The sequence below is a fragment of the Schistocerca nitens genome, chromosome 1 (genome assembly GCF_023898315.1).
Source record: "Schistocerca nitens isolate TAMUIC-IGC-003100 chromosome 1, iqSchNite1.1, whole genome shotgun sequence".
In the NCBI taxonomy this organism is placed as follows: Eukaryota; Metazoa; Arthropoda; class Insecta; order Orthoptera; family Acrididae; genus Schistocerca; species Schistocerca nitens.
Window position 1 is genome coordinate 148,142,437 of NC_064614.1, and position 25,754 is coordinate 148,168,190.

Genomic DNA, 25,754 nt, shown 5'->3' on the forward strand with positions numbered 1-25,754 from the left:
CTATAAACCGCAATCGCGATATGCTACAATCCGACCTTCATCAAAGTCGGAAACGTGATGGTACGCATTTCTCCTCCTTACACGAGGCATCACAACAACGTTTCACCATGCAACGCCGGTCAACTGCTGTTTGTGTATGAGAAATCGGTTGGAAACTTTCCTCATGTCAGCTCCTTGTAGGTGTCGCCACCGACTCCAACCTTGTGTGAATGTACTGAAAAGCTAATCATTTGCATATCACAGCATCTCCTTCCTGTCGGTTAAATTTCGCGTCTGTAGCACGTCATCTTCGTGGTGTAGCAATTTTAATAGGCAGTAGTTTAGTTTATCTCATTCCTATCGCATCTACCCTTGCGAAGGAAACGTCAACAATGGCAAGGATGTCCCCTACCAGGCCTGCAGTGGCACCATACGGCACCAAATTTAACTCGCCGTACGAGAGCGAGTGCCAGGGTGTGGGCAGATCCGTGCAGCAACAGTGGCCAGTTTCTCCCGGCACGCGGCGGCGATTATCTGGACAGGGGGCAGGGGTGACGGCTGAGAGGCGGGGCGAGCAGCAGGCGGGGCGGCCGCCGGCTCGAGAGGCCGGTAATCGGGGGCGCGTGGCCGCCCAGCCCCAGCCGCGGGCAACGCAAACACCGTGACACCAGGCGGCGGCGGTGGAGCTGCTGCCACCGCGCGAGGCTTTCCACCTCCGGCGGCGACAGCGAACGCGCCCTAAGTTACGAAAAATTAGGTCGAGCTGATTAGCGATGTAACATTTCTGGATGTCGGAGCCACACGTTTCGTTCCAACGCTTCTCATCTCAGTAGCGCTAAGTCACATAGTGGAGTGAGGTATGTAATGGTACTTGAATTACGTAACCACTACGGCACCTCACTTCAACCTCTCGATACCAGCAATATTCTACTGTGTTTCTGTAAAATAGTTGACATATTTCTGTGACAGCATTCAGATTTGATTTCATTAATGTAGAGGTACTTAGATACATCGATATGTATATATTGCAATGATATTATTCTTATGTGTATTCTTTCTTTCGTCACTATGATCATTGACGTACTTGTAACTCTGAAATTTGGACGCGTAAGCTGTTATTAGAGAGTCAAGCTTTGGTCGTCATGTTAAAAAGACGCAAATTGTAGTCAGTTTATCAAATGTGAACTTCAACAGTGAGGAAGATATTTTCATGTACGTTTTATATTGTGAAGTGATGTTTTGGAACGAGTTACGTGATATTGCAACAAAAGTAATAAAAAAAGAAGTGTAACTTAAATTCGGAGTGGTGATTACTTTTTTACATCGCCATTGTCCTAACTTGCAAAAGTTTCATCTTCAAGAATGGTTTATGAAACACATCTATAAAAATTTTGAATATCGCAGAATAACACCTAGGCCTCTTTGCATCCGAGCTTGGAATCATCACTACCTAGATTTTCGACGATTGAACCATGAGTTCACAACGAGACCAGCGTGGGAAACACGAAAAGATGAGTGCCTAGTTTATCCATTATTTCAAGAAATGACTTTATTAACTGTGCTCTAATGACACCTACCACATAATATAACTTTGTTGTTGCCCGAAAATGCAATATGTAGCAGCGTGAGCAACACTACAATCATAATTAATTTTTGACCTTTGTTGTGGTAGGGTTGTTAGAGGTACGAACAACAAACGTTGCCATAAGAGCACCTATCGTGAGAAAGTGCATCGTGTGAACAGTCTCGTAATCGGATTGGCTGTTATGGTGGAAGATGGGTGCATTATCGGGGAACCAGCCTGCCAAAACGCACATTTCTCCCTTATTAATTATTAGTACAGTGTAATTAAATGGTTCAAATGGCTCTGAGCACTATGGGACTTAACATCTGAGGTCATCAGTCCCCTACAACTAAAACTACTTAAACCTAACTAACCTAAGGACATCATACACATCCATGTCCGAGGCAGGATTTGAAACTGCGAACGTACCAGTCGCGTGGTTCCAGACTGAAGCGCCTACAACCGCTCGGCCACCGCGGCCGGGATACAGTGTGATTAACATTACATTTCCGATAGTAAGGAAAACCTCCGCATGCTAAGCTATGACCATACACTTAAAATTTGACTTTGATATCAAATTTTCGAGAGTATCTGAATAACGAGACGGAGTCGCATTTGTTCGTTTGTTTTTGTCGACTGTGCGACTTACGATCGCCCAGTGGAACCGTTCGCGGTGAGACAGTCACAGGGCTTAGCGGAGCAGTCCGTGCCACCCACGTTCTGTCTCAGTGGAGAGGCCGAACTAGTCAAGTCCCGAGTTAAGCGCCGAACACTCGTTCGGGAGAGACCTAGTATTGAAGTTGCTACGATTTCACTGTGCGTCCAAGTCGCGACTCTGCAAGCAAGCCAGTAAGGAATTCAGCTAACGGTGTATATCTCAGATTGTGAAATACTAATAATACTTTCTATCTTTCGTGAATATAAGAACGATTAATGATTTGACGACGCGTGAATCTTGTAGACGAAAATTTTTTGTCACGTAATTTCTGTTATCAGTTTTCGGCTTTTCTGGTGAAAAGTGAAAAATAAAAAGTCGACGGCACCCCATCAGACTTGTGGATTTTAACTGCAGTAGCAGTGAGACGTGGCCAGTTTATGAGCAGCAGCGCTAAAATGTTCAAATGTGTGTGAAATCTTACGGGACTTAACTGCTAAGGTCATCAGTCCCTAAGCTTACACACTACTTAACCTAAACTATCCTAAGTACAAACACACACACCCATGCCCGCGGGAGGACTCGAACCTCCGGCGGGACCTGCCGCACAGTCCATGACTGCAGCGCCTAGACCGCTCGGCTAATCCCAGGCTGCGCTAAAAACTCACAGCAACAGCATTCGGCTGGCCACCCTACACGCCAGGTCTCTGCTGTGACGAAAACATCACCTGAGGACGCCAGGATGGCGGACATTTGCAGAATTCCAGTGTTCTGTGACACAGCTAAGCGCCTCACGCGTTCTGCTGCTCCAGTACCACATGGAGACAGTCACGTGGTAACCACCAGCGCACGACTGACTCACGTCACATCCGGTAGCCACGGCACTGTGTGCTAATCACACACACGTCTGTAGCGGAGGGTCGCCGTAGAGCGCTAGCTCAGTTGGAGGAAGGAAACCGAGCGGTCGCGGCCTTTTCAGGGACACATCCCAGAATTCGCCTGCTGTAATTTATGGAAGGCGCGAGGGTCTTAAGCGTAGAGACGTCGGCCTGCTGTTTGAACCCCACCAATCCCGGATACGAGTCCAGTGCTGCATATCGATAACTCCGTAATCTTCGGTTTTAAACGCTTATCATTTTCTCTATAATAAGGCTCCTGTAGGAATAAACATCCTGCGAATAATGGGACTTAGCCGGCCGGAGTGACCGTGCGGTTCTAGGCTCAAAATGGCTCTGAGCACTATGCGACTTAACTTCTGAGGTCATTAGTCGCGTAGAACTTAGAACTAATTAAACCTAACTAACCTAAGGACATCACACACATCCATGCCCGAGGCAGGATTCGAACCTGCGACCGTAGCGGTCACGCGGTTCCAGACTGAAGCGCCTTTAACCGCACGGCCACACGGGCCGGCTGCGGTTCTAGGCGCTACAGTCTGGAGCCGAGCGACCGCTACGGTCGCAGGTTCGAATCCTGCTTCGGGCATGGATGTGTGTGATGTCCTTAGGTTGGTTAGTTTTAATTAGTTCTAAGTTCTAGGCGACTGATGACCTGAGAAGTTAAGTCGCATAGTGCTCAGAGCCATTTGAACCATTTTTTTTAATGGAACTTACTTTACTTTCTTTTCTAACAACCAGTTTTTAATCGGCATTTTACCAATTAAAATGCTAAACCATCGCTTATTTCAGTGCTTGAAAAAACACATGCTTATAATTCACCGCATATGTAGTAAACTGATTTCACTATTCACAATCAAAAAACCGTGAATGAAAATGAAGAAACCTAAATAACGCTCAGAGAGAAAATTCTACATTATACGTACAAAAGTACATAGGACGAAGGGACAGGATGGTAACACGTTGGTTAAGGCATCGACGACTGACTTCCACAGTAGCAGATAGAGCTGTGACGGATAAAAACTGCCGGGGAAGATAGAGACTGCAATGCAGCCAACATGTAATTAAGGATGTAGGGTCCAGCTGCTACTCTTGCATTAAGAGGTTGGTACGAGACGAAAAACCGTGGCGAACTTAAAAAATTAGGTTGAAACGTAGTAAAAGCAGGGAATTTTAATGAAGAAGCGTAAGAACAATTCTGAGAAAAGTGTTGGGGTATTCAAAAAAGAGTAATGAACACAGAAAGAGAAATAATGCAAATCTGTACATGTACGGTTAGCCAGAATCTACGAGCATGGGAAAAAATGCTCATATTTTATGGTTCTCTAGCACTAATAGCAATTTATTGATCTATTGATCATTTTTGCAGTGGCATGGGATATGTTCAAATGGTTCAAATGGCTCTGAGCACTATGGGACTCAACATCTTAGGTCATAAGTCCCCTAGAACTTAGAACTACTTAAACCTAACTAACCTAAGGATATCACACACACCCATGCCCGAGGCAGGATTCGAACCTGCGACCGTAGCAGTCCCGCGGTTCCGGACTGCAGCGCCAGACCCGCACGGCCACCGCGGCCGGCATGGGATGTTGTTGTTGTTGTGGTCTTCAGTCCTGAGACTGGTTTGATGCAGCTCTCCATGGGATATGTATCCTTAATTCAAGGAGCCAGTATAACTGAAACTTAACTAATTTATGCATACAGTCTGAGAGTGAGTTAAAAGTCTTCTTAACTCTTTCGCCTATAGGCCGATGTATTCGTAAATAAGATTGGAACACTAAAACTAGTGTCACATATTCAGTGCACACTGCACACACGAAACCCACCTAAACGTTCGGCTAAGACAGTACCAGTAGGAAACTGCTCCCTTTCTTCACGCTGTGATATGTCATAACGCCCGTATAATGAATTAGATACACAACGTTGTAACATTAACGGGGTTAAAGCTATTGCACACAGAACTGGATGCAAGATTTTTAATCTATTGTTAGATGGTTTGTATCACGAAATCATATTACAAAATGCTAGCGAGATTTCATTGTTAACTTGCGTTATAATTTTATTAGCACCTGTTCAGTATTATTTGAATAATCATTGACTGTGCAGTATACATGACGTCGTCCTTTTTAAACATGCGTATTTATAATACACTCCTGGAAATGGAAAAAAGAACACATTGACACCGGTGTGTCAGACCCACCATACTTGCTCCGGACACTGCGAGAGGGCTGTACAAGCAATGATCACACGCACGGCACAGCGGACACACCAGGAACCGCGGTGTTGGCCGTCGAATGGCGCTAGCTGCGCAGCATTTGTGCACCGCCGCCGTCAGTGTCAGCCAGTTTGCCGTGGCATACGGAGCTCCATCGCAGTCTTTAACACTGGTAGCATGCCGCGACAGCGTGGACGTGAACCGTATGTGCAGTTGACGGACTTTGAGCGAGGGCGTATAGTGGGCATGCGGGAGGCCGGGTGGACGTACCGCCGAATTGCTCAACACGTGGGGCGTGAGGTCTCCACAGTACATCGATGTTGTCGCCAGTGGTCGGCGGAAGGTGCACGTGCCCGTCGACCTGGGACCGGACCGCAGCGACGCACGGATGCACGCCAAGACCGTAGGATCCTACGCAGTGCCGTAGGGGACCGCACCGCCACTTCCCAGCAAATTAGGGACACTGTTGCTCCTGGGGTATCGGCGAGGACCTTTCGCAACCGTCTCCATGAAGCTGGGCTACGGTTCCGCACACCGTTAGGCCGTCTTCCGCTCACGCCCCAACATCGTGCAGCCCGCCTCCAGTGGTGTCGCGACAGGCGTGAATGGAGGGACGAATGGAGACGTGTCGTCTTCAGCGATGAGAGTCGCTTCTGCCTTGGTGCCAATGATGGTCGTATGCGTGTTTGGCGCCGTGCAGGTGAGCGCCACAATCAGGACTGCATACGACCGAGGCACACAGGGCCAACACCCGGCATCATGGTGTGGGGAGCGATCTCCTACACTGGCCGTACACCACTGGTGATCGTCGAAGGGACACTGAATAGTGCACGGTACATCCAAACCGTCATCGAACCCATCATTCTACCATTCCTAGACCGGCAAGGGAACTTGCTGTTCCAACAGGACAATGCACGTCCGCATGTATCCCGTGCCACCCAACGTGCTCTAGAAGGTGTATGTCAACTACCCTGGCCAGCAAGATCTCCGGATCTGTCCCCCATTGAGCATGTTTGGGACTGGATGAAGCGTCGTCTCACGCGGTCTGCACGTCCAGCACGAACGCTGGTCCAACTGAGGCGCCAGGTGGAAATGGCATGGCAAGCCGTTCCACAGGACTACATCCAGCATCTCTACGATCGTCTCCATGGGAGAATAGCAGCCTACATTGCTGCGAAAGGTGGATATACACTGTACTAGTGCCGACATTGTGCATGCTCTGTTGCCTGTGTCTATGTGCCTGTGGTTCTGTCAGTGTGATCATGTGATGTATCTGACCCCAGGAATGTGTCAATAAAGTTTCCCCTTCCTGGGACAATGAATTCACGGTGTTCTTATTTCAATTTCCAGGAGTGTAGTTAAGGCAGCTTCTTTACTCGCACTGGCCATTTTATTGAATAATTATGTTTCCTGGTAGACAACGAATTTCGAGGATGAGATTTTCACTCTGCAGCGGAGTGTGCGCTGATGAAACTTCCTGGCAGGTTAAAACTGTGTGCCGGACCGTGACTGGAACTCGGGACCTTTGCCTTTCGTGGGCAAGTGCTCTTCCGACTGAGCTACCCAAACACGACACACGCCCCGTCCTCACAGCGGTTCGCAGGAGAGCTTCTGTAAAGTTTGGAAGGTAGGAGACGAGGTACTGGCAGAAGTAAAGCTGTGAGGACGGCGCGTGAGTCGTGCTTGGGTAGCTCAGTTGGTAGAGCACTTGCCCGCGAAAGGCAAAGGTCCCGAGTTCAAGTCTCGGTCCGGCACACAGTTTTAATCTGCCAGGAAGTTTCAGCGCATTTCGAGGTTAGCGTTTTTACTTGGTTGTTTAATTAAGTTAAATTTACCGTTTGTTATATGGTAATTAAGAGATATATCTATGATTTGTTATGTGGTAACGAAGAGAGATATTTTGTAATAATTTTTAATGTGTTCCGTAATATGGAGAACTGATTTGTAGGTACTTAAACACTGAAATTACCGTCACAAAACTAATTGATGCGTATCATAAACAACGCTCTTTCTGAGTTACTACTCTGTGAGAGTCTCATATTAATGTATTTTGGATTTGATAAGTTTTTCACAAAGAAATTACGTTTTTTTATGGTTTGTACTATGTCCATGCTCCCACAGAATAACGCTGCTCCTACCAGTCTGCCCTGCGTCCGTGGCGCGCTGCGCGTTTCGAGCCACCGTTTATCTCTATGGCGGTGTTTGTGGAAACGACCAGCGACATAGTGTTGCAAGAATGTGGTTCACCCAAAGAGCCGACACGTTTCCATTGATCGACACTCGAATCCCGATGGTCTCGTGCTCACTGTAATCGTAACTGGCGACGTCGTTGGGGCCACCATGTGAACACGTAGTGGTGGTCAACTGCGGAGCTCCATGTTCAACAACGTACGATGAACGGTGTGCTTCGAAACAGGTGCGTGCACCAGTATTGTGCTCTTTCGGCAGAGATGCCAGGTCACCATCTAACCTACTTTACAGACCAGACAGGTCTCCGAACCCCACGTTCTGGGAAGAGTCGTGGACGTCCGACCAATTAGCGCCTAGTTGTAGTTTCACTGTCCTACTTTTTCCGTAGATGCTCACGACAGTAGCACGTGAACATTCGACCAGCTTCGCCTTTTAGAGACCCTCGTTCACAGGCTCTGCCTGTTAATAATCTGCTCTTTGTCAAAGTCGCTTGACTCAATGGATTTCCCCATTTGCAGCCCATATCTTCACTAAGGTGATTCCCCGTCCGTGTCTGCTCCACATACATACTTTTGTTACCGCGTCACGTGCCCGCAGCGCCAGTACGTGACATCCAACGTTGCGGTGGGCGATGGTCATAATTTTTTAGCTGCAAAAGTTAAGGACGAGCTCTATAAAGTAACATAACGCATTAACTACTCGGTGGAAATCCACGAAAGTACAGGAGCATGTTGCCACAGGTCTCCCAGTCGAGCACAGAAAGTTGTACGTCACATGGCGTGACGTCTATATGAATATAGCGCCATATGGGGCTGGCACTGAAACACGAGCCAGTGTGTGTCAGTCATCGAGCAGCTACGGTGCGCTGTGGTGGTGTTTTTGATCATAACATGGCCAGGAGACAACATTCGGATGACTTCACGTGGGGAAGAAGCATCGGGACACTGGAAAAAGGACGAAGTGTCCGGAGTGTAGCACAGGAGCTGGGTATTGCTCACAGCTTCGGGAGCGTTTGGGACCACAGGCACTATCGCCCTTATATATATAAGTACGAAAGGGCCCTTAAAACATGCTCCACAAGTATTTTGGAAATTGAAAGTGCTATTGATGTGCGGTTGTCATAGTAGTTCGGTTGACAGCGTCTCGTTTCGTTAGCCAACAAACAGATAGTAATTATACTTAGAAAATGTATTTTTTCCTGCAAACAAACACGGTTTGTAAATGGAAAGTGCCTATTCACATTTGTTGTTGTTGTCTTCAGTCCGGAGATTGGTGTGATGCAGCTGTCCATTCTACTCTAAAGCGTGCAAGCCTCGTCATCTCCGAATAACTACTGCAACCTACATCCTTCTGAATCTACTTAGTGTATTCGTCTCTTGCTCTCTCTCTCTACGATTTTTACTCTCCATGCCTCCCTCCAATACTAAATTGGAAATCCCTTGATGCCTCAGAACATGTCCTACCAACCGATCCCTTCTTCAGACAAGTTGTGCCACAAATTCCTCTTCTCCCCAATTCTATTCAATACCTCATCATTACTTACGTGATCTACCCACCTAATCCTTAGCATTCTCCTGTAGCACCACATTTCGAAAGCTTCTATTCTCTTCTTGTCTAACACTGTTTATCGTCCATACAAATAGTTTCAGAAAGGACTTCCTGATACTTAAATCTATACTGGATCTCAACAGATTTCTCTTCTTCAGAAACCCTTTCCTTGCCCTAGCCAGTTTGCATTTTAAATCCTCTCTACTTCGACCTCATCAGTTATTTTCTTCCCCAAATAGCACAACTCTTTTACTACTTTAAGTGTCTCACTTCCTAATCTAATTCCCTCAGCATCACCTGATTTAATTCGATTGTCCTGATAACGACGCCCTCCTGAGTAGTCCCCGCCCGTAGATTGGAATGGGGGACTATTTTACCTCCGGAATATTTTACCCAAGAGGACGCCATCATCATGTAACCATACAGTAAAGCTGCACGCCCTCGGGAAAAATTACGGCTGTAGTTTCCCCTTGGTTTCAGCCGTTCGGAGTACCAGCACAGCAATGCCGTTTTGGTTGGTGTTACAAGGGCAGATCAGTCAATCATCCAGACTGTTGCCCCTGCAACTACTGAAAAGGCTGTTGCCCCTCTTCAGGAATCACACGTTTGTCTGGACTCTCAACAGATACCTCTCCGTTGCGATTGCACCTACCGTGCGACTATCTGTATTTCCACCAACGGCAAGGTCCAAGGTTCATGACATTAACAGACAAAAAGTAGGGTAAATTGGATTGTCACTGGTGTTTGTTGCAGGATTCTAGTGCGAGCAGTTTACGAGGTGTCGTATTTTGAAAAGTTCCCACACCGACATTTGTTCGACACTTGTGGCAGCTCATATTAAAGGCAACCCAAGTGCGTCACTAGTTGCCGGCATTCTTACTAGTAACGAGACAATTGACCATCACAGGTTGTGTTCAGAATGACTACTGGCAGCGTCAACACACGCTTTCAGTCTGGTATGGAACGACTGCTGCACACGTGCTAGCACTGAGGCTGCAATAATACGTAGTTGCATATCATCGGGTGTAGTTGATCAGACATTGTAGACAGGAGTCTCCCAGCTTTCCCCACAGCAAAAAGTCTATAGGCGACGAATTCCGGAACGGACCGGTCGATGTATAGGTCCTCTGTGTTCGATCCAACGGAAGGGAAACAACGCGTGGAGGCACGCTGTAGCACCTTGTACACTATGACCTGGACAGCCATCATGTTGGCACCACAGGTTCCGCCTAGTCTGCAGAGGAACGTCTTCTAGGGTCCGTGGAAGATGGTCTGTTAGGAGGATGCGATACTTGCGCGCGTTCAGTGTTCCGTCTATGAGACTCCGATCTGTGTCCTGATGGTTTACTATCCCACACCACACTTTCCATGGAGGCTGACGTTCCACCTGACGAAGCCAAGGGGTGCTGTCAACAGACCAAAAGGGCATGTTTCTACGGTTTATCTGCCATGTTTGGTAAATGTGGCTTCATCACTAAACAAGATACATGATGCATCTGGAGTATACTGTCTTAATGTCAACGTACAAAAGTTAACACGATTCTCACAACCGTTTCCATGCAGATCTTTATGAAGATAGATGTGATAGAGATGGAACCTATGTGGCTGCAGAATGTATACGACACTTGCCTAACTCGTGCCACTTTCTCGTGCAGCAGCAAGAACATTAGTTCCCCCTCTGTTTCCTTCTGTTCCGCTGTCTAGGTGTTACACAACCACTTTCACGAAACTAGCTTAAGATGTTGATAAATAATTGCCAAGATGGTTGATGTCCATAGGGCTATCTTGCTACATACACCGCCCAAGAACGAACTGCATTCTCGGGCATGGATGTGTGTGATGTCCTTAGGTTAGTTAGGTTTAAGTAGTTCTAGGGGACTTATGACCTCAGCAGTTGAGGCCGACAGTGCTCAGAGCCATTTGAACCATTTTCGAACTGCATTCTTCCCACATTCTCCACACACCATAAGAATGTCGGCTTTTCCTGCATTGATAAATCCCATCGTCCACTCGCGACCTACTGCTTGGACTGTTACACACTGGCTAGCATGTCGAGTGCACTCAAGGAACACACAAGCACACTGTAAGCAAATATTACATCATCATACCTAGCAAAAACGCGGGTTCAATGGCACAAACATGTGTCGGAGTGGGAACTTTTCAAAATACGACATCTCGTGAAGTACTGGCAGTAGAATCCTGCAACAAACACCACTGGCATTCTAATTTACCCTACTTTTAGTCTGATAATATCAGTAGGCATTGTTCCATTAAAAATGTATGTTTGCACAAAAAATACACTGTCTTAGTGTTATTATAATCTGTTTACTGGCTAACAATACGAGCCTCTGACTACCAAACCATTCCGTGAAAACAGCACATCAGTGGCCCTTTCCATTTCCACGATATTCACGGTGCAAGCTTTAGGTGATTCACCCTGTATATATTACACCTGTCACATAGTCTTCCTCGTCTGCAGCACCAAATACCTCGTTTGTAGAGTCTCGTGTGGCTAATTCAACACTTCTAATTGTTTGGGATTCCATCCTTGCTTCACAGGATATCGGAAGGTTCAATTCAGACAACTGAGTGATTTGTAATTCATAATTGATTCCGCCCCCCATGAACCATGGACCTTGCCGTTGGTGGGGAGGCTTGCGTGCCTCAGCGATACAGATGGCCGTACCGTAGGTGCAACCACAACGGAGGGGTATCTGTTGAGAGGCCAGACAAACATGTGGTTCCTGAAGAGGGGCAGCAGCCTTTTCAATAGTTGCAGGGGCAACAGTCTGGATGATTGACTGATCTGGCCTTGTAACATTAACCAAAACGGCCTTGCTGTGCTGGTACTGCGAACGGCTGAAAGCAAGGGGAAACTACAGCCGTATTTTTCCCGAGGACATGCAGTTTTACTGTATGATTAAATGATGATGGCGTCCTCTTGGGTAAAATATTCCGGAGGTAAAATAGTCCCCCATTCGGATCTCCGGGCGGGGACTACTAAGGAGGACGTCGTTATCAGGAGAAAGAAAACTGGCGTTCTACGGATCGGAGCGTGGAATGTCAGATCCCTTAATCGGGCAGGTAGGTTAGAAAATTTAAAAAGGGAAATGGATAGATTAAAGTTAGATATAGTGGGAATTAGTGAAGTTCGGTGGCAGGAGGAACAAGACTTTTGGTCTGGTGATTACAGGGTTATAAATACAAAATCAAATAGGGGTAATGCAGGAGTAGGTTTAATAATGAATAAAAAAATAGGAGTCCGGGTTAGCTACTACAAACAGCATAGTGAACGCATTACTGTGGCCAAGTTGGACACGAAGCCCACGCCCACTACAGTAGTACAAGTTTATATGCCAACTAGCTCTGCAGATGATGAAAAAATAGATGAAATGTATGACGAGATAAAAGAAATTATTCATGTAGTGAAGGGAGACGAAAATTTAATAGTCATGGGTGACTGGAATTCGTCAGTAGGAAAAGGGAGAGAAGGAAACATAGTAGGTGAATATGGATTGGGGGGAAGAAATGAAAGAGGAAGCCGCCTTGTAGAATTTTGCACAGAGCATAACTTAACCATAACTAACACTTGGTTCAAGAATCATAAAAGAAGGTTGTATACCTGGAAGAATCTTGGAGATGCTAAAAGGTATCAGATAGATTATATAATGGTAAGACAGAGATTTAGGAACAAGGTTTTAAATTGTAAGACATTTCCAGGGGCAGATGTGGATTCTGATCACAATCTATTGGTTATGAACTGCAGATTGAAACTGAAGAAACTGCAAAAAGGTGGGAATTTAAGGAGATAGGACCTGGATAAACTGAATGAACCAGAGGTTGTACAGAGTTTCAGGGAGAGCATAAGGGAACAATTGACAGGAATGGGGGAAAGAAATACAGTAGAAGAAGAATGGGTAGCTCTGAGGGATGAAGTAGTGAAGGCAGCAGAGGATCAAGTAGGTAAAAAGACGAGGGCTAATAGAAATCCTTGGGTAACAGAAGAAATATTGAATTTAATTGATGAAAGGAGTAAATATAAAAATGCAGTAAATGAAGCAGGCAAAAGGGAATACAAACGTCTCAAAAATGAGATCGACAGGAAGTGCAAAATGGCTAAGCAGGGATGGCTAGAGGACAAATGTAAGAATGTAGAGGCTTGTCTCACTAGGGGTAAGATAGATACTGCCTACAGGAAAATTAATGAGAACTTTGGAGAGAAGAGAACCACTTGTATGAATATCAAGAGCTCAGATGGCAATCCAGTTCTAAGCAAAGAAGGGAAAGCAGAAAGGTGGAAGGAGTATATAGAGGGTTTATACAAGGGCAATGTACTTGAGGACAATATTATGGAAATGGAAGAGGATGTAGATGAAGACGAAATGGGAGAAAAGATACTGCGTGAAGGGTTTGACAGAGCACTGAAAGATCTGAGTCGAAACAAGGCCCCGGGAGTAGACAACATTCCATTAGAACTACTGATGGCCTTGGGAGAGCCAGTCATGACAAAACTCTACCATCTGGTGAGCAAGATGTATGAGACAGGCGAAATACCCACAGACTTCAAGAAGAATATAATAATTCCAATCCCAAAGAAAGCAGGTGTTGACAGATGTAAAAATTACCGAACTATCAGTTTAATAAGTCACAGCTGCAAAATACTAACGCGAATTCTTTACAGACGAATGGAAAAACTGGTAGAAGTGGACCTCGGTGAAGATCAGTTTGGATTCCGTAGAAATGTTGGAACACGTGAGGCAATACTAACCTTACGACTTATCTTAGAAGAAAGATTAAGAAAAGGCAAACCTACGTTTCTAGCATTTGTAGACTTAGAGAAAGCTTTTGACAATGTTAACTGGAATACACTCTTTCAAATTCTGAAGGTGGCAGGGGTAAAATACAGGGAGCGAAAGGCTATTTACAATTCATACAGGAACCAGATGGCAGTTATAAGAGTCGAGGGGCATGAAAGGGAAGCAGTGGTTGGGAAAGGAGTGAGACAGGGTTGTAGCCTCTCCCCGATGTTATTCAATCTACACTCCTGGAAATGGAAAAAAGAACACATTGACACCGGTGTGTCAGACCCACCATATTTGCTCCGGACACTGCGAGAGGGCTGTACAAGCAATGATCACACGCACGGCACAGCGGACACACCAGGAACCGCGGTGTTGGCCGTCGAATGGCGCTAGCTGCGCAGCATTTGTGCACCGCCGCCGTCAGTGTCAGCCAGTTTGCCGTGGCATACGGAGCTCCATCGCAGTCTTTAACACTGGTAGCATGCCGCGACAGCGTGGACGTGAACCGTATGTGCAGTTGACGGACTTTGAGCGAGGGCGTATAGTGGGCATGCGGGAGGCCGGGTGGACGTACCGCCGAATTGCTCAACACGTGGGGCGTGAGGTCTCCACAGTACATCGATGTTGTCGCCAGTGGTCGGCGGAAGGTGCACGTGCCCGTCGACCTGGGACCGGACCGCAGCGACGCACGGATGCACGCCAAGACCGTAGGATCCTACGCAGTGCCGTAGGGGACCGCACCGCCACTTCCCAGCAAATTAGGGACACTGTTGCTCCTGGGGTATCGGCGAGGACCATTCGCAACCGTCTCCATGAAGCTGGGCTACGGTCCCGCACACCGTTAGGCCGTCTTCCGCTCACGCCCCAACATCGTGCAGCCCGCCTCCAGTGGTGTCGCGACAGGCGTGAATGGAGGGACGAATGGAGACGTGTCGTCTTCAGCGATGAGAGTCGCTTCTGCCTTGGTGCCAATGATGGTCGTATGCGTGTTTGGCGCCGTGCAGGTGAGCGCCACAATCAGGACTGCATACGACCGAGGCACACAGGGCCAACACCCGGCATCATGGTGTGGGGAGCGATCTCCTACACTGGCCGTACACCACTGGTCATCGTCGAGGGGACACTGAATAGTGCACGGTACATCCAAACCGTCATCGAACCCATCGTTCTACCATTCCTAGACCGGCAAGGGAACTTGCTGTTCCAACAGGACAATGCACGTCCGCATGTATCCCGTGCCACCCAACGTGCTCTAGAAGGTGTAAGTCAACTACCCTGGCCAGCAAGATCTCCGGATCTGTCCCCCATTGAGCATGTTTGGGACTGGATAAAGCGTCGTCTCACGCGCTCTGCACGTCCAGCACGAACGCTGGTCCAACTGAGGCGCCAGGTGGAAATGGCATGGCAAGCCGTTCCACAGGACTACATCCAGCATCTCTACGATCGTCTCCATGGGAGAATAGCAGCCTGCATTGCTGCGAAAGGTGGATATACGCTGTACTAGTGCCGACATTGTGCATGCTCTGTTGCCTGTGTCTATGTGCCTGTGGTTCTGTCAGTGTGATCATGTGATGTATCTGACCCCAGGAATGTGTCAATAAAGTTTCCCCTTCCTGGGACAATGAATTCACGGTGTTCTTATTTCAATTTCCAGGAGTGTATATATTGAGCAAGCAGTAAAGGAAACAAAAGAAAAATTCGGATTAGGTATTAAAATTCATTGGGAAGAAGTAAAAACGTTGAGGTTCGCCGATGACATTGTAATTCTGTCAGAGACAGCAAAGGACTTGGAAGAGCTGTTGAAGGGAATGGACAGTGTCTTGAAAGGAGGCTATAAGATGAACATCAACAAAAGCAAAACAAGGGTAATGGAATGTAGTCGAATTAAGTCGGGTGATGCTGAGGGAATTAGATTAGGAAATGAGACACTTAAAGTAGTAAAGGAGTTTTGCTATTTGGGAAGCAAAATAGCTGATGATGGTCGAAGTAGAGAGGATATAAAATGTAGACTGGCAATGGCAAGGAAAGCGTTTCTGAAGAAATTTGTTAACATCGAGTATAGATTTAAGAGTCAGGAAGCCGTTTCTGAAAGTATTTGTATGGAGTGTAGCCATGTATGGAAGTGAAGCACGGACGATAAACAGTTTAGACAAGAAGAGAATAGAAGCTTTCGAATTGTGGTGCTGCAGGAGAATGCTGAAGATTAGATGGGTAGATCACATAACTAATGAGGAGGTATTGAATAGAATTGGGGAGAAGAGGAGTTTGTCGTACAACTTGACGAGAAGAAGGGACCGGTTGGTAGGACATGTTCTGAGGCATCAAGGGATCACAAATTTAGCATTGGAGGGCAGCGTGGAGCGTAAAAATCGTAGAGGGAGAGCAAGAGATGAATACACTAAGCAGATTCAGAAGGATGTAGGTTGCAGTAGGTACTGGGAGATGAAGAAGCTTGCACAGGATAGAGTAGCATGGAGAGCTGCATCAAACCAGTCTCAGGACTGAAAACCACAACAACAACAACAATTGATTCCGCAGTGTAAAGCAAGGAGCATAGTTAATTTGTGCATATTCTGCGGGGCCTTTCTTTCGAAGAAGAACAATTCTTACTTATTGTTGACACCCTTGAAAGTTTCCTATGTCGAAGGTCTCATTTATTACATTAGTTAAGGCAAGTTACATGCTGCCTAAACTTTCTCTTAGTTTAGAGATGGACGCTTCATCTATTCCTGCTGACTTCCTACTCTTTCACTTTTGTGTCACTTTCATGGCTTCACACAGTGGTGACTAACAAAATTAATTATACTTGTTGCATAGGATTTTCAGCAGTTACATCTGGTTTTTGAAACGTTTGTTGGATTTTGTATGCAAAACAGAGAAAATACTCATTAGCACAATTTGCTAGTTACTATGGAACATTTGCTGATTGATCTTGTCGTTTATATGCAACTACTAATTAACACAAGGATCAACAAGGAACACATTGAAAGTAACTACGAGTATTTTTTCTTTTCTCTGAATCCTGTATAAAAAGGTTCCAGGTCGCATCAGCTTCCTTTTACAAGTATTTCAATAATGGTGATAAAAATTTGTCACTATGACTATTTTATAGAATTAAAATTGTTAAAATGACTGCTGAGATTTCTAATACCCACACTTATTCACTTGTTTGAATCTGACACGGATGCTTCTGAAAATTGCTCAATATTACATAGCGATTAGAAAATTCTGCATCTAAGTTGGTTTCGGTATACCACGGCTTCCATCTTTTGACTTACTGTCCTTAAAAAACTTTTGACTTCCGACTTTTGGAAAAAAATTTCTGCAGGCCTGGAGTTAAGTGTACTTTTCAAGTCGACCAAATACCTTTCTTACGCGTCAGTGGCAATCCATGAGGTCGACATATTTTGCAAATACACCGAGGTGTTCTCCCTTTGTGTTTATAGCAACAGACTAAAGGTTTAGTGTCCCTTCTTGGACTATCGATCAACTGGGACATTCCGAAATAGTCAGTGGTCCACAATGAATGAATGTATTTTCATTCCGAAACGAAGTGTGTGCTGATTTGAAAGTACCTGGCAGATTAAAACTGTGTGCCGGGCCTGTATTCCAACCTGGGCCTCTGCCTGTAGCGTGCAAGTGCTGTACCGACTTTTCTTTCCGTTTTGTTCCTCACTTTCCTCGCCGTCTGATCTGGTCGGACGTGACAGAACAGCGCTTCATATTCATGGTTGAATATTTCACTCAGCCGTTTTATTATTATTATTACGGACGGCAGCCAGCCCTCTGACCGAACGTGGCGCCAGCGAACCGACTGATCTACCCAACGGCAATTGACGGCCGTCCTCGCAGCTTCACCTCCACCAGCACCTCACCTCCTCACGACGTTTATGAGGTTACTGCTCATTTCATCTACGATATTTCTGTTTATGTTTATATTTGAAACCAGATTATTTTATCTTTGGGGTTTGTGGTCCAGTAATCATCACACATTTCTCCTAGACTTATGGGTTTCCTGTGTATTCCCTATCACTTCCCATGCAAGGACGACACAGCTCTTAACACGATGTGGCAGCAGCGTACATTTTTACACAGTGAGAGAATCAGGTTATTCAAAAGTAGGCTTTTACAGGACTTCTCCCCTGATGACGTAAGTGGTCGGTTTTGCTGTCTACGAACACCGAGTTATTATATGCAGTTAAGTAAAAGTGAGAGTAGCTCGCATGATGCTAATTTTCAGAGAACGGCACTGCAGTCCTTTACTTTAGGAGTGGCTGCCCATGTCACTAGTTTTCCTTTCTGTTTCACATATTCCCAGAATTAGTATTATTCTGAAATCTTTCTTATGGATTACATCAGGACTTATATAGTGCAGCTCCACTCACTGTTACTCGCATAGCTGCAGAACATTCTCGACTTTTAATCTTGAACAGCTATGCGTCTTTCAGAATATGAATATATGAAATCAAGTGAGACAGTGTTTAATCAAAGAGTAATGTGACGCCCAGTGACTGTAAACCGGGCTTTTGATTCACCTCAACTACCATTCAAGTTATTTTAACAGTACTGTCTAAGAAAAATAAAAGTGAGAGTATATGCGAAGACTACAGGACTTTGAAATGAAACTAAACAAGAAAAATTACAATACATGGGATAACGTTGTAGCTTGGAACACTCTTCAGTCCTGTAATAGAATTGTAATATATTTTCTTATTTCATTTTTAAATGACGACATCACTTTTAATGCCCTGTGGTCCTTTTCTGAAACCACAAAAAATGGTTCAAATGGCACTGAGCACTATGGGACTTAACTTCTGAGGTCATCAGTCCCCTAGAACTTAGAACTACTTAACCCTAACTAACCTAAGGACATCACACACATCCATGCCCAAGGCAGGATTCGAACCTGCGAACGTAGCGGTCGTGCGGTTCCAGACTGTAGGGCCTAGAACCGCTCGGCCACTTCGGCCGGCTGGTGTGATAGTGTGGGGAGTCATGAGTGAGACTGGGGGAGAGTGAGTGCCGTTCTAGCTCCGATTGCCTTTTATCTCGTTAGTCGCATTTCCTCCGTTTGAACCACATTCATTTCCACAAATTTCGTATTGGCGCTGACAACCTCGTTGTTGACCGCCCCTAAAACACACAACTGCCCTCACCCCCCCCCCCCCCCCCCACACACACACACACACATCACGAGCGCGCTCTTCCATGCTCTCACATCTCTTTTTGTTTCAATGTACAAGACTGCGCACGACCGTTTAAGTATGGCTAATAGTCCACATTTTATGTAATTAACTCTAAAAATATATAGCATTTTACTCACCATATAATTCTATACCTGAAGAATTAACACTATCCTAAAAATGACTTTGATTGCAGCACTTAAATATGCGGAACGCAAAATTCAAATGTATTTACAAATGCTGCACAAAACACAACCTCATGTCTATCAACAACACAGACTGTAGAAAACAGAGGAAACTGTTTATGGCGGTCTCTAGTGCGCACTCCACATAATTCTGAAATCAGCCACTAGCCTGAAGTGGCGACGAAGAAACATCGCGATTCTTGTACTTCTGTTTCTGATTCTTATTTAGATCTTATTCGCTGGGACACCACTTTCGCCTTTCGCCACGGACTTTTGAAGACCTTTATAACTGTAAGAATTTGAGGGAAACAGCATTTTATTCTCAGTCCCACAGTAGGTGCAACGTCATGAGAAGTCCCACTGAAAATCTATTTTTTATGGCGTTGTAGATGGATGTGGAGACTTGGACACGACGATACACATAGGATGATAAGAATTTGAGGGAAACAGCATTTTATTCTCAGTCCCACAGTAAGTGCAATGTCGTGCAAAGTCCCACTGAAAATCTATTTTTTATGCCGCTGTAGATGAATGTGGAGACGTGGACACGACGATGCACATAGGATGTCTCGTTATACGTTTCCCACGCATTTTCCAAACGGCGTACGCTTTCTGTTATTGCTTTCACAGGAAAAATAGGAATGTGGCGGACCACGAATGGAGCTAAGAGGAAGAGTGACTTATATTGTATATCATGGACATTACTTGTGAAATCCTTTACGCTCGCAGAAAACACTGTGCATAAAGACAATCACCTAATCAACACGATTCCCTAAGATACATCGAGAGTTACTACTAACAGTCTGTCCTTAACATCAGAACATGAACCGCGTGGAAGTAAAAGTGGAGTGTGCGAACGCCAGGAAAACGAAATAACTTTGTGTCTCATAACACACGATCATTCGTACCAGAGAAAACTTAGGGAAAATTTGTACAACGTATTGATATCAGCATGCACTGCGATCGCATGTTGAAGTTCCAAGGGAAGGATAGCCAAGTCCACTGCATTTGATAAAAGGCAATAATTTTAATAAAAGGTAATCTATTGGAGCATTCCCAGCCACACAGGTTTTCTTTCTGCTTAGGGAGTTGAGTGTGATGCACTTAGGTGAGCCTGCTATGGATGGACAAATCAGGCGAGGCTGTAAAATATGGAATAAAGTAGGTAAAATGTGATACTCACACATTTGGATATAGATATGAATATTCTTCTACTCAGTGACTGGAGAATTATTGGATTAACTAACGTCGTAGAGGGAAAAACTCTATTCAGCACTCACATGTTGGTTGGTACGACACAGACGTACAAGTTCAACTTGGATAGTCACCTACGAGTTACAATCGCAACTAGAACGATCAAAACAGAAAAATTATAGGTACATTAATTCATTGATGGCAATCAATCAACTACATGATTAGAACGGTACACACTTCAAACTCGGTGCAGCGTTTGTAATGTCTCTTGCAGCGGTCTCTCCGCGATATTTTCAGAAAATTTTATAAATTATATAACTCAGTACATATCTTGAAATATCTCTTCTTATCTTACCGATTATCAATGCAAAGTAGTTTCAAGCCCAATTATTCCTTGGAGCGTCCATTTACTCCATGGAATAGCTTCTCTGCTATCTATGTTTTCTCGTATGAAAAGAATGAAGGAATGCTTGCCGATTAGTCGTGAAAGAAGGAGGATGTATATGTATGTATTGTTGAGCTAGTCGCCATCTTGATGAGATTCTGTATGAGAAGTAAGTGTGTTCGTGTATTATTTAACTGATTATTATTGACAGTGTCTGCTTACTACGCTGTGTTGCACGGGATCAGTGGGGAACGTCTGATTTACACTGGACGAACCTGCCGTTTTGTATGCTCAAGATATCCAGTTTACTACTTCAAATAAATAGGCTAACACGGTCTTACCAGCAGATCTCCGGTCTTCCCCATGTGATCACCGAAAGTTAATAATTATTACAAATGTTTCCAGGAGATCGACTGACAATTTTCGTCGCACCGAGACTTCGAAATTGCTTCACTGCCTTATGGAATTTAAGTTAAGCTCAATTTAATCAAGATAGAACAGTATTGAATTGTGTGAATGTGATAAGCCTGCTTTGTGATTGAAAATTCCCTTAACATACGCATGTTTTTACCATCCTGATCAGTGAAGCTAAATCAGGCCGGTGTGAGAGAGGTTTTAAATTTTAGATCCCAAAAAAAAAAAAAAAATGTTAAACGTTCTCAGGCATAGTTAATGAAAACAAGGGAAATTTATTCACATTGATGTGTGTGAAATCTTATGGGACTTAACTGCTAAGGTCATCCGTCCCTAAGCTTACACACTACTTAACCTAAATTATCCTAAGGACAAACACACACACACCCAAGCCCGAGGGAGGACTCGAACCTCCGCCGGAACCAGCAGCACAGTCCGTGACTGCAGCGCCAATAGACCGTTTGGATAATCCCGCGCGGCATTTATTCACATTGTCTTATTCTCTAAGCACATTGTGTAATCCTACCCTCCCACACATCACCATTAAATTTCTCTGTCTCTGCAAAAGTTTTGAAAGCTTCGTGAGGCGTAGTATATACAAAAGCAAAACTTTTCACTTATCTTCATTTTCATTTCTTGTTGTTGCGTCTAGAGGTACATTCTTGCGGCTGAAATTTTGATTTAGCATTGTGGGCTCTTGTTGATCTGAATAGTGTTTGAAGATTTGCCTGTTTTACTATGGAATTTTATTTTTTGTCACATTTTTCAATATCACATGGTCTTTACGATTTCCACTTAATATTCCAGATTAGATTGTTAGTGTTGATCATAAAAAAAATACGTCTGTCTTCATCAGAGGGATATCCACTACTATTTACATTCTGCGTTACTCACAATATTCCAGAGAGTTTACAAAGCAAAAGAGTTTACAACCGTTCTTGACAAAAGAAGAATCTTCCAGTGATATTATTATTTTATAAATGAGACTAGAAATAAATTTAATAATTCGTATTAGATTTTGCAATTAATAATACGAATTTTAAGTATGCCAGATATTTCGTAACTTCAAATATTTCTAAAAGAAGAATAATTTTAACCACACATAGAGAGTGTAATAAATTAATTATGCCGCGCGGCCTGAGGGGTCTTGTCACGGTCCCCCCTCCGTCGAAGGTTAGAGTCCTCCCTCGGGCATGGGTGTGTGTATCGTCCTTAATGCAAGCTAGTTTAAGTTAGATTAAGTAGTGTGTAAGCTTAGGGACTGGTTCAAATGGCTCTGCGCACTATGGGACTTCACAACTGAGGTCATGTCCCCTAGAACTTAGAACTACTTAAACCTAACTAACCTAAGGATATCACACACATCCATGCCCGAGGCACGATTCGAACCTGTGACGGTAGCAGTTTGGTCCCATGCGAATCTGCAATTTCCACAAAATCAAATGAAACTCTTTCAGTGAAACAGCCAAGAATGTTCACCTATACCAGATTCGGAATTAATCCTGCTATCGGCTATTTCTATAGAAAAAAATGTTATGTTTTCTAACGGGTGTCCCATTACAAGCGCGATTATGCATTAATCAAGTAGTAACCAGGGAAAAAACAACTGCTGAATCTTCGGCGTCGCCGGCTGGTGTGGCCGAGCGGTTCTAGGCGCTACAGTCTGGAACCGCGAGACCGCTATGGTCGCAGGTTCGAATCCTGTCTCGGGCATGGATGTGTGTGATGTCCTTAGGTTAGTTAGGTTTAAATAGCTATAAGTTCTAGGGGACTGATGACCACAGATGTTAGGTCCCATAGTGCTCAGAGGCATTTGAACCATTTTTTCTTCAGCGTCAGACCTAGCACAGAGGATTAAGACGTAAGACCACATTAAAATGACAAACTTCTTAGAAGTTGGACCAGAGACTCGAAATCATTTTGCACCCTGTTGACACGTATCGTACGACCAGTTTTTCCTACCGCTGCTGTTGCTGAGAACATTATACGCCGCACCAGGACAGGCGTGTGTCTACGAATAATTCAGGCGAATGGAAATGAACCTTTCTGTGTAGGCCGACTTGCCCCAGTGTGTTATATCGCAGACGGGCTGTTATTGAACCCGACAGCAGGCGGCAGTGAGTGTGCCGGTTCGGCGAGAGCAGGCGGTGGCAGCGCGAAGCTGGTGAGGCGGCCGCGCGGTGTGCGGTGAGCTGCGCCAACAGGTGAGGCAATTTCAGGGTCCAGGGCGGCCGAGCGGCGCTAAGCCGAGGGCCGCGATCCGCCGGGGAGCGGAGGGCGCGCGAAAGGGAAAGGGAAAGGGCGAGGGGAGCGGGCGAGGCGCGCAAAACTCCTCCCACGTCTTCCGCCGCCCTCCTTCTTCCCTTCTTCCCCGCCATCGCGGCTGCACCTTCCCTCCCCACCTCTCCCCACCCCTCAAGTCGTCCAGCTCTGCCGGCAGCGGGTCGGGTCTTTGTGCGCCGCCGCTGCTGCCGCCGCGGAGATCAAAAAGTGGTCACGAGGTGAAGCGCTCCCCCCCCCCCCCCCCCGCTTCCACCCTACCACTGGCCGCCCTTTGAGGGAGGATTTCTCTTCCTTTTTTGTGTGTGTGTGTGCGGCGTGCACCCGCTGTCGCAGGCTCGTACCGCGGCGCCTTCAACAGCTGACATGCAAATTAAAAAACTTTGGCCCGGGCCCCGGAGGCGGGCCAGATTAGCCGCGGCTTACACCGCGCCACACCACACCCGCCTCTGTGCCGACTTAATCGCGCTTTACGCGGAAATTTCCGCGGCGGCGGCGGCGTACAGACGGGTCGCGACAACTTCGGGCGCCCGTCCCTCGTCTTCTGAATGCGACTCTTGGGCCGCTTTTCGTTTTTCCTCCCGCGAACGCTGCGGAAAATCTCGTACTGCTGCGCTGTTACGCCCTCTTCCCTCGCCACAAGCAGGCGCCGAGTGTGTGAGCGGAAGGAAAAACGCCCATTGAAAGGCACAAAGGCGGAGTTCCGCGAAATATACAATCAAACGGAACGTCCGGCGAGCCCTGCGCGTCCCGGGCCCTTTACCGACGTCGAATGAAAAGCTCTTCGGATTTCGGTCTACGGGACCATGAATTTGCGAACGAGATCGCTACTCGGCAGCTGTGGCCAACCGTTGCCTCAGCTCGGCGGCTCTTAGTGGCCCTCCACAGCAACTCACACGTTTTCTGCCATTTCTAATCAGTACTTCATCCAAAGAGATTCTGGTCGTATGTGAAGTATGTTAGCTGCAAGAAACAATCAATGCCTTCTCTGCTCGTTAACAATGGAGATACTATCGAAGACAGTGCCGCCAAAGCAGATTTACTAAACACAGCCTTCCGAAATCACTTCACAAAAGAAGACTAAGTAAATATTCCAGAATTCGAATCGAGAACAGCTGCCAACATGAGTAACGCAGATGTAAATGTCCTCGGAGTAGTGAAGCAACTTAAATCGTTTAATAAAAGCAAGTCTTCTGGTCCAGACCGTATACCAATTAGGTTCCTCTCGGAGTATGCTGATGCTTTAGCTCCATACTTAACAAACATATACAACCGTTCGCTCGACGAAAGATCCGTACCCAGAGACTGGAAAGTTGCACAGGTCACACCAATATTCGAGAAAGGTAGTAGGAGTAATTCACTAAATTACAGGCCCATATCGTTAACGTCGATATGCGGCAGGATTTTAGAACATTTATTGTTTTCGAACATTATGAATTACCTCGAAGGAAACGGTCTATTGACACACAATCAATATGGGTTAAGAAAACATCGTTCCTATGGAAAACGACTAGCTCTTTATTCACATGAAGTGCTGACTCCACATTGACAACGGATTTCAGATCTATTCCGTATTCCTCGATTTCCGGAAGGCTTTTGACACTATTTCACACAAGCGGCTCGTAGTAAATTTGCGTGCTTATCGTCTCAGTTATGTGACTGGATTTGCGATTTCCTGTCAGAGAGGTCACAGTTCGTAGTAATTGACGGAAAGTCATCGAGTGAAACAGAAGTGATATCAGGCGTTCCCCAACGTAGTATTATAGGCCCTTTGCTGTTCCTTATCTATGTAAACGATTTGGGAGACAATCTGAGCAAGCAGCTTTCTTCGGTTGTCGTTTATCAACTAATAAAGTCTTCAGAAGATCAAAACAAACTGCAAAACGATTTATAAAAAATATATGAATGGTGCGAAAAGTGGCAGTTCACCCTAAATAACGAAAAGTGTGAGGTCATCCACATGAGTGGTAAAACGAAAACTTCGGTTACACGATAAATCAGTCTAATCTAAAAGCCGTAAATTCAACTAAATACCTAGGTATTACAATTACGAACAACATAAATTGGAAAGAACACATAGAAAATGTTGTGCGGAAGGCTAACAAAAGGCTGCGTTTTTTGGCACGACACTTAGAAAATGTAACAGACCTACTAAGGAGACCGCCTACACTACAATGAAATTTCATTCTAGAAACATCCCCCCGGCTGTTTCTAAGCCATGTCTCCGCAATATCCTTTCTTCCAGGAGTGCTAGTTCTGCA

The 25,754-nt window shown here is 45.4% G+C and overlaps 1 protein-coding gene across 1 annotated transcript in view; it reads left to right on the forward strand.

Annotated features, from left to right (window-relative positions):
* Positions 1–380: 380 nt before the first annotated feature.
* Positions 381–25,754, forward strand: part of LOC126224247 (translation initiation factor IF-2-like) — a 160,268-nt gene continuing 134,894 nt past the window's right edge. Inside the window, exon 1 of the mRNA XM_049942207.1 lies at positions 381–626. Within this exon, the coding sequence (XP_049798164.1) occupies positions 381–626 (246 nt within the window). The remainder of the gene's footprint in view (positions 627–25,754) is intronic.